Genomic DNA, 16,433 nt, shown 5'->3' on the forward strand with positions numbered 1-16,433 from the left:
AGTAAGAGTCATAGTTTAGCTCTCACGAGAGGCCAACTGAGGATGTGTGTGCGACTGTGTACCTCTATATTTAAGAATGTATCTTCTTTTCTTTTCTTTTTTTTTTTTTTAAGATTTATTTATTTATTCATGAGAGAGAGAGAGAGGCAGAGACACAGGAGGAGGGAGAAGCAGGCTCCGTGCTGGGAGCCCGATGTGGGACTCGATCCCAGGACCCCAGGATTGCACCCTGGGCCAAAGGCAGGTGCTAAACCGCTGAGCCACCCAGGGATTCCCCAAGAACATATTTTCTTTATTTAGGTGTGTAATAGAAAAATGCAGATTTTTTTTTTGTGATTTCCTAGAACCATAGAGTTTTGAAGCTCAAGTAAAAATTATGTTCATATTCGCTACTCCCATGATTTATAAGGAAGGAAGTAGGCCCGAGAGGTAAGGAGCATACTCAAGACAACCTGGTTAATAGCGCGAGGTGAGCAGCCGGTGGCCTCGCTCCTTTGTGTCACGGACGCGTAGTACAGGTTTTCCTGAGTCGCACCTGCCTCGCTAGCATCTGACACTGGTTTGCTTCAATATCACATGGTTGTAATGAGAATTTCCCTGAATGCCTCTCATGCCGATAAAAATAGTTGATTGAAGTTTTTAGACAGTTTATAAAATACTTCAATAAGGTGTATTGCCTAATGATGGAGAGATTAAAAGCTTGCAGCAGAGTTGGGAAGAAGCTAAAAACAGATCAGTGACTCAAAACCTCCTTTTTTTTTTTTTTTTTTTTCCAAAACCTCCTTTCAAAGAGGAGTGAATATATGTGTGTGAATCACTCTGTGGGTCTAGAGATTGAGAAAATGAAAATGAAATTTGAGCCAGGATCTTTGAAGCCTTTTCCTATTTTGTCGTTCATTCGGGAGGCTTTGGGAGACCGTCACGTTCCCTTTCCACATTTTGATTGTGTTTACAATAGAGCAAAAAATAACTTCGAAGGATAGAAGTTCTTCAAAGGATAGAAACATCAGATTTTTTAAGGCTGATGAAGCAAAGTAATCTGTCTCTGCAGGTCTGAAATGAGTTGGTGTTCTGGGTTTTGGCTGTGGTTTTCTGATTCATTAATGAATCAGTTGATTCATTTTAACGGTAAAATGAATGAAGAATATCATTAAAATGAACCAACTGATTCATTAATGAACTGATTCGTTAATTTAACAAAAGCAAATGATGAACAGAACTTTTTGAAAAGAACGGAAATAATCTTACGGTTCAAGGGACTTACCACCTAGATGGCAGAGGGCTGAGAATTTGCAAGGAGGCAGCTATCCTGAGCTGAACGCCTGTGAATCGTTGCTGACTAATTTAAACAGCGGCTAAGGCACGCGAGCCATGCTGCAGAACTTGAAGACGTGATTTCGGATGAAATATTGTGATTTTCTTTATTTCATCCTTCCCATGTAGCTATGAAATAAAGAGGAAAAACAACTGTAAAATAAACCCGGTTTGAAACCAAAATGCTTTAAAACTAAAAAAATAAATAAATAAAAAAGAAAAGCTTCATTTGGGCTGGTTATTTGGTATCTCCATTTACAATTGTTTGGCATGGCTATATTACCCTCGAAGACAAACTGGAGGTGGTTTTTGACTTAAAAAAAAAATCAAAATGAACAAGGGAAATAGGAACTGGATGTTTGCATTAAATTTCCATGTAGTATGAAAATACGTAGCAAATAAAAACATTTCCATTTTAAGTACTTGAATGAACGACAGTACGAAGCAAAGTAGAATTATCTTAAGTTTTTCCCAAACCATGTTTTTAAACAAAACATTCTTTTCTGATGCAAACGTTACTCATTGGCCTACTTGAAAGAAAGTGGGCAGGAAGGCAGAGAAGGGAGCCTTGGCCTGTGTGAACACCACCAGCTCTGTGACCAGAGACGGTTTCCTCACCTCCCTGGGTCCCAGCTCCTTCATCTGAAAAATCAAATGATTTGACTAAGGTCACGTGAAGATGTCTTTCATCTCTGCAAATCTGTCAGTATGATCGTGGGAGAATTCGGACACCAACCCAGGCCACGGGCCTGAGAGCTTCACTCGGGATATTAAGGAGAACGAGATTCGGAAGGACGTCTGAAACTTGCTTTTTCAGAGGGAGGGTGTTTCTCTTGGACCCAGAGCAGGAGCCTGCACTGGCAGCGGGCGTCCTCGGAACTGTTGCCTGGGGATCGCGGGGGCAGCAGTAGCCGGGGTGTGGTGCGGAGTGAAGTGGGCCGGTCGAGAAGGACGGTCATCCCACGGTCTCACCCTACGGGGAGTGCAAGACGTAGTGACAGGGCTGATAGGGGAAGGGGGAGCTGAGTGGGGAAATCAGGTGGGGAGACAAACCCTGAGAGGCTCCGGACTCTGGGAAATGAACAAGGGGCGGTGGGAGGGGAGGTGGGCGGGGGACAGGGCGACTGGGTGACAGGCCCTGAGGGGGGCACTGGACAGGATGAGCACTGGGGGTTAGACTATGTTGGCAAACCAAACAATAAAAACAATAATAAAAACAAAGCAAAACAAAGAGAATAAATTGTAAAAAAAAAAAAAAAAAAGGAAAAAAGAGAGAGAGCAGTCATCCTGGACTCTGCAGGTGCATCTGGCCAGGGAGGACCCCCGCAGATTTGGGGTGGCCCTTGACAGGCATTTTCCAGCAGTCGGAGAGGGAACCCCTGCAAGCAGAGGCGCATTGGGGTGGAGGAGGGCGAAGGGTCACAGGTCTGCTTCCCTGTGGACTTCGACCTGCTTGACATTTGCACGAAGCAGGGAAACCCAGCGGCAGGCATCGCAGACTCCAGGTCTGTGCACAGTGGGGCCGGCGCAGGGGGGGGGGCCTCGGAGATCCTGGGGTTAGGCTGGCGGCCACGGGGGTGGGGGGCACCACCCGGGGAGCGTGTCCCAGACCGGCTGCTCCCTGTCCCCTGCGGTGCGCGTAAGCAGGTGACCTCAGGGCCGCCGGTCCTCGGGCACAGGCGGGCGGGGCGGGTGCGCCCTGTCCCCGCGTGGGGCAGCGCTGGGGCTTGGGGGCTGCCCGGTGCCCCCTCAACGGGGCAGCCTGCATTGGATGCCTGCCCTTTCGGGACATCCTGCCCACCAGTGTCTGTGGCCCTGGTGCCTGTACAGCGACCCAGGTGGCATTCCTAATGCCCCGTAAGAATGGTTCATTTCTGCTGTTTTTTTTTAAGACTATTCATTTGCGAGAGAGAGAGGGAGAGCGTGCATCTCGAGGGGGGCCGAGCAGAGCAACAGGACAGGGGGCCCCGCACTGCACAGAGCCCCTCGCCGGGCTCCAGCCACCACCCCAAGCTCACGACCAACTGGAGCTGAAAGTCGGGTTTGGATGCTCACCTGCCTGAGCCACGCAGGCACCCCTCCTTTCTGCTCAACTTCATTCAAGTGCTTAACTCCGCGTGCCGTCCATCCCTTTGATCTCTTATTTTCTTTTTTTTTTTAAAGGAATTTTTTTTCTGGTCTTGTTTTTTCCCTCCCAAATCTAAACTCACTCGTTATTAAGTAGATATAAGCACTTGACCACTTCCTTATTATGTCTTTTTAGTATCTAAACGTTCACTTAACTGACATACAGGATGTTTTAAATTTCATGATTTTTTCCTTAATCTCAGGATAAAAGGGCAGATGCACACACATATCTTATTCAAATTACATAGAGATGAGTGATCCGAATTTCACTCCACTTTGGTAAAGGCGGAGGTGATAAAATATGCATTCTCATAAGAGCCAGACTGTTAAGGTTGAGGGCCACTTAACTGGAGAGGCTTCAAGGTTTCTGGCTCCCGACACCTGTCAAATACACTGTGGCTCCCTGAAAGTGCTGATTTGAAGAGGAGGAAGGTTCTCGACCCTGGGAAAGGTTGAAAAGCGACAGCATCAGGATGGGCTTCGGATGGAAAGCAGCCAGGACCTGTGGATCCAGGAAGGCCCGAAGAGGTTGCGGCCTACCTGGAGGGGAGGTGTAGGTCCTGGGGGGAGGCAGACGGGGCGGGCAGGAGATCAGGGTGTTGGTTGGCAGCCCGCGGAGCAGGGAGCACGGGGGCACGAGGGCACGAGCATTAAAGAAGGTAGGAGTTATGACTTCACACCGTTTTATTATTATTTTCTAAGCTTCATCTAGATGGTTCTCCCTTTGATATGAAGTTAGGCGGTGTAAGAAGTTTTTCAGGTAATTTAGCTACCCACTAGTGTGTATATCCCTTTCTTCTGGAAGTTTGTTTTTTTACCCTGTGACATGGTACCTTCATGCATCCTTAGCATGCAGGTCCCCTCCTGGAATGCAGGAAGAAAGTTCCCCGTGGTATGCAGTCTTCCTTTCCATTTCAATAGGCCCACTATTGCCGCTTCACTTTTATTTTTTTATTTTATTTATTTATTTTTATTTATTTATTCATGAGAGACCCAGAGAGAGAGGCAGAGACACAGGCAGAGGGAGAAGCAGGCTCCATGCAGGGAGCCCGACGGGGGACTCGATCCCGGGACCCCGGGGTCACGCCCTGGGCTGAAGGCAGGTGCCAAACCGCTGAGCCACCCGGGGATCCCCTCCGCTTCACTTTTAAAGGGGAGAGTTTCTCTATCTTCTGCTTGGAAACTTCAATAATATATTAAAGAACATCTAAAATAAGAAAGCTGCACGTGACTATGGATACCCTGCCGTGAGAAAAATCATAAATGTCAAAGCAGTGAGACATCCTTTAAAATGCAGTGTGGGATTTCTCAGGTTTATTTCCTTTTCCTTAAAATTTATTTATTTTGTAAAGAGTTTTTATCGGTTTATTTGAGAGAGGGAGGGAGAGCATGAGACGGAGTGGGGAGGGGTCAGAGGGACCCTCCCTGCCAAGCAGGGAGCCCCATGCAGGGCTTCACCCGGGGACCCTGGGATCATGACCTGAGCTAAAGGCAGATGTTTGACTGCTGAGCCACTCTGGTGACCCTCAATTTATTTATTCTTTAAAAATTTATGTATTTAAGCGAGAGCATGAGGGAGGGGCAGAGGGAGAGAAGATCTCAAGCCGACTCCACAGTGAGCACGGGGCCCGATGTAGGGCTTGATCCCATGAGCGCGAGGTCATGACCTGAACTGAAATCAGCAGCTGGCCCCCTGACTGACTTGGCCACCCAGGCACCTCGTTAATGTATGTTTTTTATTTTAATTCCAGTATCAGTAAGACACAGTGTTCTCTTATTTTTGGGTGTACAATGCAGTGATGCAGGCACTCCACGGATAACCCGTGCTTGCCAAAACACACGGGTGCTCTCCCTCCCCTCACGTAGTCTGCCCATCTGTCCTAACCCACCTCCTCTCAGGTTGTTCTCTATAGTTAAGAGTCTGGGTTTTTGTTTTTTGTTTTTATTTTTTTATTTTTTTGTTGATTTGTGTCTCTTCTCTCCCCACCCACCCCCCTTTGTTCATTGGTTTAGTTTCTTAAATTCCTCAAATGAATGAAATCGTACGGTATTTGTGTTTTGGTGCCTGGCTTCCTTGGCTGAGGATTTTACTATCTTGATCTGTCCACAGTGTTGCAAGTGACAGGATTTTATCATTATTATTTTTGATGGCTGAGTAATATTCCATTGTATGGGTCAGCCATGTGTCTTTTACCTGCTGGCCGGTTGATGGGCCGCTGCCCTGGTTCAGCGGTCGAGATGATGCTGCCATAATACACTGTAGATGATGCTGCCATAATACACCGCGGTGCACGTATGCTCTGGAACCACGTTTTCCTTTTCTTTGGGTGAACGCCCAGTAGTGAGATTGCTAGACTGTACGGTTGTTCTTTTTGTATGTTTTTGAGGCCCCTCCGTCCTGTATGTCTGTGAGGCTGGCCCAGCGTGCGTTCCCACCGACAGCGCACGGGGGCTCGGGCACACGATACAGTGATTCGGCTCCTCCCGCGGCACCCAGTGCCCGTCACCAGGACCCTTCTCAACCCCCATCGCTCATCCCCGCCTGCCTCCCCTCTGATAACCATCGTTTTGTTCTCTATACAAGGGGTTTGTTTTTTGGTTTGTCTCTTTTTTTTCCTGTTTGTTTCTTTAATCCCACACCTAAGAGGAATCACGGCATTTGTCTCTCTCTGGCTGACTTCCCTCCTTTAGCATCATCTTAGCTTTGTACTCTCCGGAGCCACCCACGTTGTTGCAGATGGCAAGATTTCATCCCTTTTTGGCTAAGTAGTAGTCCGTGGTGTATGTATTCACACCGTATCTTTTTTTATCCATTCACTGATTGATAGACGATGGGCTTTCTTTTAAAAGTCAGTTTTAAACCAGAGGCAGTTTGAACTTGGTATCCAACATTAATGCTCACGATGGTTAGAAATGAAATTCCGAGGGGATATTTTAGGGTCAAACTTTTTTTTTTTTTAAGATTTTATTTATTTGAGAGAAAGAGGTATAGAGAGCACAAGTCGGTGAGGAGGGGGGCTGAGGGACCCTGAGATCGTGACCTGAGCCAAAGGCAGACACTTAACTGCCTGAGCCACCTGGGCACCCCTGGACTCAAATTTAAGGAGATTTTAATAACAACTGTTCCAATCCAGTTGTTTTATGTAAGCATAAGCGCTTGAGAAAAATTGGATGAAGTTTGAAAGGATGGCTAGCTTTAAAATGAAGTGAAAACGGAAACAGTTGTTGATATACCTTCTGTTTGCAAGGTCTAATTTAGGGATTGGGGCACCAAACTTAGGCTGCGATCCTGAACACACTGAGCATAGCTTTATATTTAGCAAACTGAGTTAATAAAGAAAAGCACAAATTAAAAAAAAATGCCCATAATGCTAGTGCCTGAAGATATGTTAGCGTTTTGGTGCATATTACTGCATCATCTTTTTCTGTTCCTTGTTAAATGTGAAGCACAGTGGATGGCACCCTGAGTTCACGGAGAGAAAGCCGCCGGCCCCACTCTCCAGGAGCCAATGGCTCCTACCAGGGCCTCTTGTGTGGCTTTATTTCGCTGCACTTAAGGCACTCCCAGTGTTGCTTCCTTTTTTTTTTTTTTTTTTAAAGATTTTTATTTATTTATTCATGATAGGCATAGAGAGATAGAGAGAGAGAGAGGCAGAGACACGGGCAGAGGGAGATGTTGCTTCCTTTTTGAATCATGACCTTGGTTTACTTTTTTTTTTTTAATTAAAGATTTATCTTTATTTTGGAGAGAGCGCAAGCATGAGCTGGGGGTGCTGAGGGGGAGGGAGACGGAGTCTCAAGCAGGCTCCCTGCTGAGCACAGAGCCCCATGCGGGGCTTGATCTCACAACCCTGAGGCCATGATCCAGCCCCAACCAGGAATCGGACACTTCACCGACTGCACCATCCAGGGACCCCTTGGGTCTCTTGTGTAATATTTGGCCTTTTGTATTTGTTAGTTCCTGTCTTCATGAGCCATGCAAGGGAGGTATTTGTATTTGATTTTACAAATAAGGAAAGGGATGCTCCCAGAGGGTAGACAGCTTGCCCACGGTGCTCCACGCAGAGAGCAATGGGGCTGTTGGGCTGAAGCCTGCCCTTGTCCAAGTGGCACTGGACTCTCTCGGGACAGCACTCCCGTCAGAATCTGGAGTTATACAAGGCACTCTTGGTGGAAGTCAGGGAGCGTAGGGAGAGCGTGGCACAGGATGGGGACTGTGTGGACGAGGTGCCGGGGAAGGAAAGGTGCCTGAGTCAGATGATGGCAGACCAAAGGGTCCCGAGACCCAACGAGCCCAACGGCTCCTGTCCAGACTGGTCTTAGGGTTTACAAAGAGCACTGGAAGAGAATTTGGAGATGATGAAACTTGTTGTATCTGTAAAATGTGTTTACATAGTATTGGTGAATATTTGGGTAAACCGATGGTTTGAGGCTGAGTGCTGGAGGATGCTACGTTGATCCCGCGCACGTCGTCCTCTATCCTGCAGTGATGACTTTGTTCAATAAGAAAAAGGTTGTTCTTAAATAAATGGCCAGAAGCAGTGGGTTGCTATCACGTCCTGGCCTGAGACGTGTGATTCCCTCTTCCTTTAGAAAAGGACTGTTTGGGGAAAAATGATTATAAGCAATCCCCGAGAAACTTGTATGATAATTCCAAAGGATAGTAGGTGGTGACTGGGGTACTTTGAACATCGGTGGTGTCTGTAAGTGGCAGCCTTGCTCAAATTCCAGGCGGGCGGCCTTTGAAAGACGGCAGGAGAAGGGAGATGGGGACGTTCTTGGCCTCTCGCCTCAGTCTCTGTTTCTATCTCTTTTGGATCGATATGCATGTCCTTTCTCCCCCCGGGTGAGAGGATGTCCATGATGCATCCTCCTCTTGCTTTGCCAACGTTCCATTGTCTCTCCACCCTCTGCTCCCTACTCTTTTCGGCTGTTTTGCACACACGTATTTCAGGATGCCCCGTGACCTTCCTCCTCTTGGCCGGGAGCCCAGGCAGACGTTATCAGCCTCCAGTCCTTGGCCGGGAGCCTGCTGGGAGCCACTGGGCTCCTGTCGGCTTCTCTTTGCCCTTCACAGAGATATATGGCCTTCTGCTTGGCAGACCCTGGCCTGAGGATAGTAGCCAGTTCTGTGAAGCCACTCTGGATCTCAGTAGACATTTCCTGAATGGGTTTATTACTCTCAGGAGAAGAGAATTCTCCGACGAGAAGAAGGCTTCCTCCTTGGGTAACTGTGGATCCCAATATCTATTTCTTTTTCCATAGACCCGGTTGATGTCTGACTCAGTATTGCAGGTTTTCAGTCATTTTAAATTCATAAGCGCTTGGTGCAGAAAGCATTTATTAAAGACATAGGGAACATCTGGCGTATGGACCACATAGGGGCTGTAGTTTAATTTTATTTACCCCTGAAAAGGATTGAGATGTTGCAGTTCTGAAGATCCCACCATGATTCTTGGAAACATTGAACAATTGTGCCCACAAGATGGGGATGTTAGTCCATGGGAAAAAAAAAATAAAAACAAAAACAAAAAACGAAAAAAAAAAACTGCTCTTTTTTCTTTTTCTCTCTTGGTAAAATTGGGGCAAGTGTGGGATTCCCCACTTTTCAGAGTGGGAAGATAGTGGTTTTCTAAGAATCTGAAAATAAGGAGCAAAAATGATCTCGTAAAATGATCATGATAATTTGTGTTTCAGTATTTTTGTGAAATTTATTGACACTGATAAATTTCTCCATTCTATATGGGAGCTTGAACCTATTTTTCTTTTTTTCTGATTTTGAATCTATTTTTCTTAACAAAAAGATTATTTGTATATAAAGTAGATATTTGACCCTCAGTATAAAAACTGTGTCTCATCTCAGATTTCAGGGAGGAGGTATTCAGCATGGCAAAGAACAGAAAATGGACTCCCAACAGGTACGGGAGAGAAGGATGGTGTCGGCAAGGAGTTACAGCCTCATTTGTGCATCGAGCTACACGCACACGGGATGACTAGTGAGCCAGCTAGCGTTATTTATAACTGCACGTGCGTTTGTTTTTCATCTCCACCCCGTGTATTCCCAAAAGGATTTGTGTCTGTTTGTATATGAGTATTTATAGTCCAGGTGTAGACCAGTTTTTAATGAGGTACCTTGTGAGAGGATGCGCTGGGGGGAGAGGGAGCAGGAAGCCGGTGGGAAGGCCTCCTGGAGCAGAGGGCCTCCAGGCCGGGGATGGGGGGCGGCCGGGGGGGAGCCAGTGCGTGCTCCTAAGGGGGCTCAGTGAGAACGGGGTTGGACACCTGTCGTTCTTGAGGCTGCTCAACGTGGGAGCATCCGTTCTGATTTGCGGTATTGCTCTCTGAGCTTTCCTGGGAGGCAGGGCTCTCCTTTCACTGCAAGCCGGGACAGTGTCGGGTGCGGTGGGTGTCGGTGGCCCTTGCTGGCATCACCCGCTGCCCCACGGCATCCTCGGGCCACTCCGGGGCCTGGTTTGGGGACATTCTTCCCGGGGGCTGGACCTCCCAGCAGGTTTCTTGTGAAATTCTCCTCTTGATCAGAATGGATATCTGTCACTTCACAATCTGAAGCTCCGATAGACGTGGCTACGCGTTGTGGAGCCCTGTTCTTTAAGTTCCGTGTGTTTCGTGGACATCAGCTCATCCACATCGCACTCTGACCCTGAAAGGCGGTGGTGGTTTTGGGACCCAATCTACAGGTGAAAGAACGTGAGATCCAGGGAGGCCGAGTCACATGACCGAGGCCATGAAGGTAGCAAACCGAGAGCTGGGATGTGACCCAGGCTTTTGTGACACAGAGACCGTGCTCTCAACCTCCACACGCTGCTGCCTGCCCTCCCGGGAGAGCCCAGCATACACATGCATCCCCGTTGGGGGGCGGGGGGGGATACACCTGATTATGAAAGAGTTTTCCTCCGAGCGCAGTTGAGGAATGATGTGGCTCTCCCGCGTGGCTGTCATCGATTACACAGAATCAGACATGAGGCGTCCCCACCTTGGCCTGCTTTGCTTTCGTAAGTTTGGCGCCGCTACAAAGGCCGACAGCAGCTCCCCATGACGTTGCGGCTCAGGAGGGGAAGGGACAGAGGAAGAAACGAGCTTATCGTTGCTCCGTTAGGAGCTCTGCTTGTCGCGTCACTGAATTTTAATAACCCCTGGGTGTGTTGTCTGGAGCGGTCTGTTCCAAGTCCCTCACGGCTACACCTACCCCTCTGTAGAGGCCTGTGCTCAGGGTCTCCCCAGGGAGTCTTGCCTCACTGTCTCCAACCCTGCACCCTCCCGCCGCCCCCACCCTCTTCATCTATTTGCATAGCGTCCCTCCCTCCCCCCCACCCCCACCGACAGGTTATAAATGTTTTGTCTTCTTTTCCGTCTCCTCAACACTAGAATGCGAACTTTGTGGGAGAGGAGACTCGGTTTTGTTCACTGCGGGATCCCCGGCATTTAGAAGGTGCCTCATGTGTAACTGATGCTCAGCAAATCGTTTTGAGTAAATGAGTGAACGGAAGGAAACAGCGGCTCTCGGAGTTTTAGGGAACCTGCCTCAGATCTCATGGAAGATGATGGCACCACGTATTGAGCTCTAGTCCATGCGGCCCCCTAAAGTCTCTCATGTTCCCCTTTTTGGTAATATCCCTCTGTCTGGGAAAATCCACATGTTTGTACACGGTCAGAGCAAGAGACCTCTCGCAGGACCTTTTGGGGTGGGGAGTGCGGGGAATCCTAGTAGGCGTCCCAACTTGCCTGCTCCTACAAATGAGGAAATAACCCGGATCCACTGAGGTCAGGTGATCAAAGTACCTGTGCGCCTCCTGATGGAGGAAGGACCAGAGTTACCAGCGCCCCTCCCTGAACCGCTGCTTTCCCTTCCTTCTCAACAGAAGGAGGGTTATTCTCACACGGTGGCCAGTGGTGGCTTTGAGGTCGGGGGTCATGCTAGTTCAGGGCCTTGACACCCATGCAGTCCGGTGGAGGCCGCCCCCCAGGGGCCCGCTACGGAGCGCGACACGCAGGGGCCTTGGCACCTGGGAGCGTGTCCGTGATCGCAGGGCCAGCCCGGAACACAGGTCTAGAGAGAAAGATGCGGACCTACAAGCGTGCGCGACACCCTGCTGGCCAAACACAACATTTTTGCCAGCCGGACGTGGCCCCGCGGGTGCCCGGCCAAGTTCTAGTCTCAACGGCTTTTCTTTTCTTTCTTCCTGTCCGGCGGTGGCCGCGCTGGAGGATGTGTGCCGGGCCGTCCTAGCTTGGTTGCCCTCTAGACCTGCCCGGATCGGTGGGTTGGGCTGTCAAAGTTCACGGAGGGAAAAAATAAGTATCGATAAAAGAGTATCTGTTGCCTATCTTTATTGCCCTGCTGATAAAGTGGAAGAGTAATGTGCGTTCAGTGTTCAGTGGAGGGTGCTCGGTTAGGCCGCCCGCCCGCCCCATGGCCCCGCCACCCGAGTTCCTGCCCTGCGCATGCCGGGCCCTGAGGCTGGGGGCAGGGCGGCGAGGTCTCTGTGGGGCTTGAACCCGCGTCTTTGTCTGCGTGCTACACGGGCGGTGGGTTGTGCGCCTCCTCGGCCTGTGAGCGTGGCGACCTTTAGCAGGCCTTGCTGCTGCTCCTCCTGTGTGGCTGGGCCCCGCGGCCAGCGTGGGACCCCGCCCCCCCCTCCCCCCCGACCTGGGGACCCCAGGGTCACCCCAGCTCTGATTCCGCTACTGTTCGCATCACACTTTCCCAGGACAGGTTTCAAAAGCTTCAGCACATGGAGACCAAGAGCCCAGGACGGGGGCTGCGGCCTGGCGTCACTTCGCCAGCCCGACGGTGGTGAGGACAGTGGGGAGCACCTCGTCTTACTGTGGAGGTTATTGTTCCTGGTGAACAAGCCGAGCTGCGTTTCTTCCCCCCACGGAGCGAGTGTGCGGCAGGACGGTGGAGGCTTCCCTGCCGTTTCCAGTCGGGGTGCAGCGGCGTCTCCCTGTCCGGCCACCATGGGCCCCTCGCTCTCTGTCGGACCCGGCTGGGCTGGCATTGAAGGCCGGCGCCAGGCACAGGCGGGTGAGTCCTGTCTCCAGGTGGATGCATGGCAGCATCCCGGTGTGTCCCAGTGACCTTCCCCGCAGGTCGCCACCCAATGTCCCCGGCGGGTCGGGGCTCGCCCTGGAGCGGAACACCCCGACACCCGGCTGGAGTCCCATGGAAGGGGGAAGCCCACGGACTCGCAGGGTGCCCACATCCTGGTGAGCAGAGTGTGTCTCGGGGAGCAGGCGCCATCCCCACGTCCCCCAGCGGCCTGTCCCCGTGGGCTGTGCATTCACCACCTGCCCGCTGGTGCTCATGGGCCCCGTCTCCCATGGAACAGCTCGGCTTGCTTCTGTGACCCGCGGGAAGACCACGTTTTGAAAAACAAACAAACATAATCTAAGGCTTTTACGTGGGATGGAAATGACACACGGTCCATATTGGTCATTTGGCATCTGCATGAAGCGTTTGGAGGGTCCCAGGCCTCAGGGAGCCCCAGCTCACACAGGTCTTTGGGGCAGGGTCTGGGCCTTCCAGGCGTGTGTGGGGCAAGGCCTGGGCCCTCTGGGCGAGTGTGGGGTGAGCCCTGGGCCCTCTGGGTGAGTGTGGGGTGACCCCCGGGAACTCTGGGCGAGTGTGGGGAAGGCCTAGGCCCTCTGGGCGAGTGTGGGGTGAGCCCTGGGCCCTCTGGGTGAGTGTGGGGTGACCCCCGGGCCCTCTGGGCGAGTGTAGGGAAGGCCTAGGCCCTCTGGGTGGGTGTGGGGTGAGCCCTGGGCCCTCTGGGTGAGTTTTGGGTGAGCCCTGGGCCCTCTGAGCCAGTGTGGGGAAGGCCTAGGCCCTCTGAGCATGTGTGGGGTGAGCCCCGGGCCCTCTGGGGGAGTTGTGGGGCAGCAGCGGCAGTGTCACCTGGGAAATAAGATACACAGGCGCACTTGGTGGCCTTGAAATCAGCTGTGCAGAGCTGTGGGGTCTTAGCAAACCTTCAGGAAAGTCCTTTGCGGGTGAGACAGGCTGAAGTACTGGGGATGGGCTGAGGGTGGGGAAGGAACATTCTTCATGCTCCTGTTCTGGGAGGGTTTGGAAGCAATAATCAGCCTGAGCTCACTCCCAATTTGAACCGTAGGCGGTGGCAGCCGGAAATCTCCTAAGGGGAGCAGGTCTGGTTCCCAAGCCCCCGTTACCCAGCGTGGACAGAGGCGTGTGGAGGTACAGTGGGATCTGGGGAGGCCAGCCTGGATCCCGGCCTTTGGGTTCTAGAACTCACTCCGTCCGGTCCCCTCTATCGCAGCAAATAGCGACCGTAACGTTGCCATTTAATTCTGTCTCCACTCACATCATATTTGCTTTTCCACAAATTCTTTCAGTATTTTAGAATATTAAGGGACATTAGTATGATTTTATTTTCTTAATTGTAAATAGAGATCTTCATAGCTTTCATGGGGCTTCACCATTGTGGTTCTTTATTTTTAAAGGTTTTGTTTCCTTTTTCTCTTCTTCCTCGTCTTCGTGCAGGTTCAGTTTTTATTAAATGGACTTAACAAGAGGGAACCATTGTTTGCTTTTATGTCGATTATTTTAATTCCAAACTTGTGACCACTTCCTCAGCACACGGCTTCTCTTACCCTATTTAAAGTTCTGTTTTCTGTACACGTCCACCCCCTTAGTTTTAAGTCACGTATATCCTGTGGACATCTAAATTCATCCTCCCTTGGTCAGTGGTCAGTACCTCTTTTTTTTTTTTTTTTTGGTCAGTACCTCTTTTGGGAGTTCCTGATCTCAATTTTTCTCTCTCTCTCTCTCTTTTTTTTTTTTTTTTTTTAGATTTTATTTATTTGAGAGAGGGTACATGCATAGGGGGAGGAGCAGAGGGAGGGGGACATGCAGGGTCCCTGCTGAGCATAGAGCATGTTGGGTTCCAAGTGGGGCTCCATCCCAGGACCGTGAGGTCATGACCTGTGCTGAAGTCAGACACTTCACCAGCCACCCGGGCGTCCTTCAATTTTCAAATATCCCAGCAGTTCTTCTCTAACTTGTTGTGCATGGAAGTTACCTGGGAATCGCAGTAAAATGCAGACTGGGGTTCAGCAGGCCTGGGGGCCGGAGACTCTGCCTTCCTGAGCTCGGTGCCACTGCTGCTGGCGCAGGGAGCATACTTTGTGACCAAGGACCTCTGAGTAGGGTATACAGGTGAAGCCAGAGAACGTCCTGTGAGCCGTGGGCAGCCTGATGTCGCACAGGGGTCTCTGATGGGTCAGACTCAGCAGGTGTTCCCCGCAAGCCTGCCCTTTGCCCTGTAATCTCTGTCTCAGGGACAGCGTCCGCCTGCCCGTTGAAGAACAAACTATGCAGTTATCTTGCTTTCTTCTGTTTCCTTCATCCACTTGGTGTAACTCGGAGTTTGCTTGGCAAAGGCTTCTCGACTTTGTCCTCTCACTTCTTTTCTACCCATGCCCTCGGGATTCAAACCCGAACCCGGGTCTCAGGGATCCCCTGGCTCCAGAGCGCTGTAGCCCTAGGCTATCTCCGTATTTCACTTCTCGAACTTCATTTCCTAGACACTGATTTGGTAGTGACATGTCCTTGTTGACGAACCTTCCATGGTTGCATTCCGAGCGTCTTGGTGGGACATGCAACATCCAGCACAATTGGCTGTGGGCTTTTTGCCCCCAGTGCCTAACACACCGCTCCCCCTGCTCCAACCCTTCCAACTGGTTGTTCCTCCCTTGAAGCCAGGGCAGTCTGTCTACATCAGTTTACTCAGTTTCCCTGGGCTCACTCTATAGGCTTCTGTTGCTCTGTTTTATGGTTTCCACTGCCCTGGACGCCTTTCTTGTCATATTTTACCAAATGAAGTACCAAAGTACCATTTGGCCTTTAAGATCCCGCCCCTGTGACTGTTGGGTGAAGCCTTTACCAAGTCCTCAGCCTCCAGCTTGCACCTTCCTCAGCCTGTGCTTCCACAGCAATTACCACTCGCGATTGGGAGTTCCTGTTGCATAAGTCTTTGTTGCCTACTAAATTCTAGGATCCACCGTGTCTCAACTACACCTGAATTCTATAGTTTTGTGGAGTGTGAAGTCGCTTTTTGCTAAATATTTTGAGTCAATGAAAAAAATGAACATTCTGTAGACAAACAGGCATGAGCTTTTGCATGTTGGAAGTAGGAGGAGTTACGTCATCTGCATATATGGGGCTATAGGAAGAGAACCTGCCTCCTGCCTCGTTCATTCTGCAGCTGCCCTGGTGATAAGGTAGCCACCCGCCACCTGTGACTAGTGGGCGCTTGAAATACGGCTAGTCCAGACTGAACGTGAACAGAAGTTACAGGAGTTTGAAGACTTAGAATGAGAAAAAGAATAAAAGATCTCAATAATTCTAATATGGATCACATGTTGTGATGATAGTATTTCGGGGTATATTCCGTTAAACCAAGTGTGCTATTACAATTACCTGGTTCTTTTTACTTTTGTTTTTAAAGGTTTTATTTATTTCAGAGAGAGAGCAGGAGAGGGAGCAGAGGGACAAGCAGACTCTGTGCTGAGCCCAGGACCTGTTGTGAGGCTCGACCCACGACCCTGAGATCATAACCTGAGCTGAAATCGAGTCTGGTGCTTAACCGACTAACCCACCCAGGCACCCCTTTTTCCTTCTTTAATAGGCCACCAAAAAATGTTTAAATTAAATTTGAGGCCTGCCTTTTCTTTCTTTCTTTCTCTTTCTTTCTTTCTTTCTTTCTTTCTTTCTTTCTTTCTTTCTTTCTTTTTATTTATTTATTCATGATAGAGAGAGGGAGGCAGAGACCCAGGCAGAGGGAGAAGCAGGCTTCATGCTGGGAGCCCGATGCAGGACTCGATCCCAGGACTCCAGGACCGCGCCCTGGGCCAAAGGCAGGCGCTAAACCGCTGAGCCACCCAGGGATTCCCCTGCCTTTTATTTCACATGGATAGCATGTGTCACATTCAAAGTAATACAAGGGAGGTTT

General features: G+C 50.1%; 1 protein-coding gene across 3 annotated transcripts in view; it reads left to right on the top strand.

Moving 5' to 3' along the window:
- Positions 1 to 16,433, top strand: part of ARHGAP18 (Rho GTPase activating protein 18) — a 116,841-nt gene that overhangs the window by 31,712 nt on the left and 68,696 nt on the right. Inside the window, exon 1 of one of the 3 annotated variants that reach the window (XM_072764543.1) lies at positions 9,308 to 9,359. The exons of the other annotated variants lie outside the window; for them this stretch is intronic. Coding sequence (XP_072620644.1) covers positions 9,328 to 9,359 — 32 coding nt within the window. The 5' untranslated portion in view covers positions 9,308 to 9,327. Of the gene's footprint in view, positions 1 to 9,307; positions 9,360 to 16,433 lie in introns of those variants that run through there. 3 annotated transcript variants of the gene reach the window in all.

The sequence above is a fragment of the Vulpes vulpes genome, chromosome 1 (genome assembly GCF_048418805.1).
Source record: "Vulpes vulpes isolate BD-2025 chromosome 1, VulVul3, whole genome shotgun sequence".
Lineage (NCBI taxonomy): Eukaryota > Metazoa > Chordata > Mammalia > Carnivora > Canidae > Vulpes > Vulpes vulpes.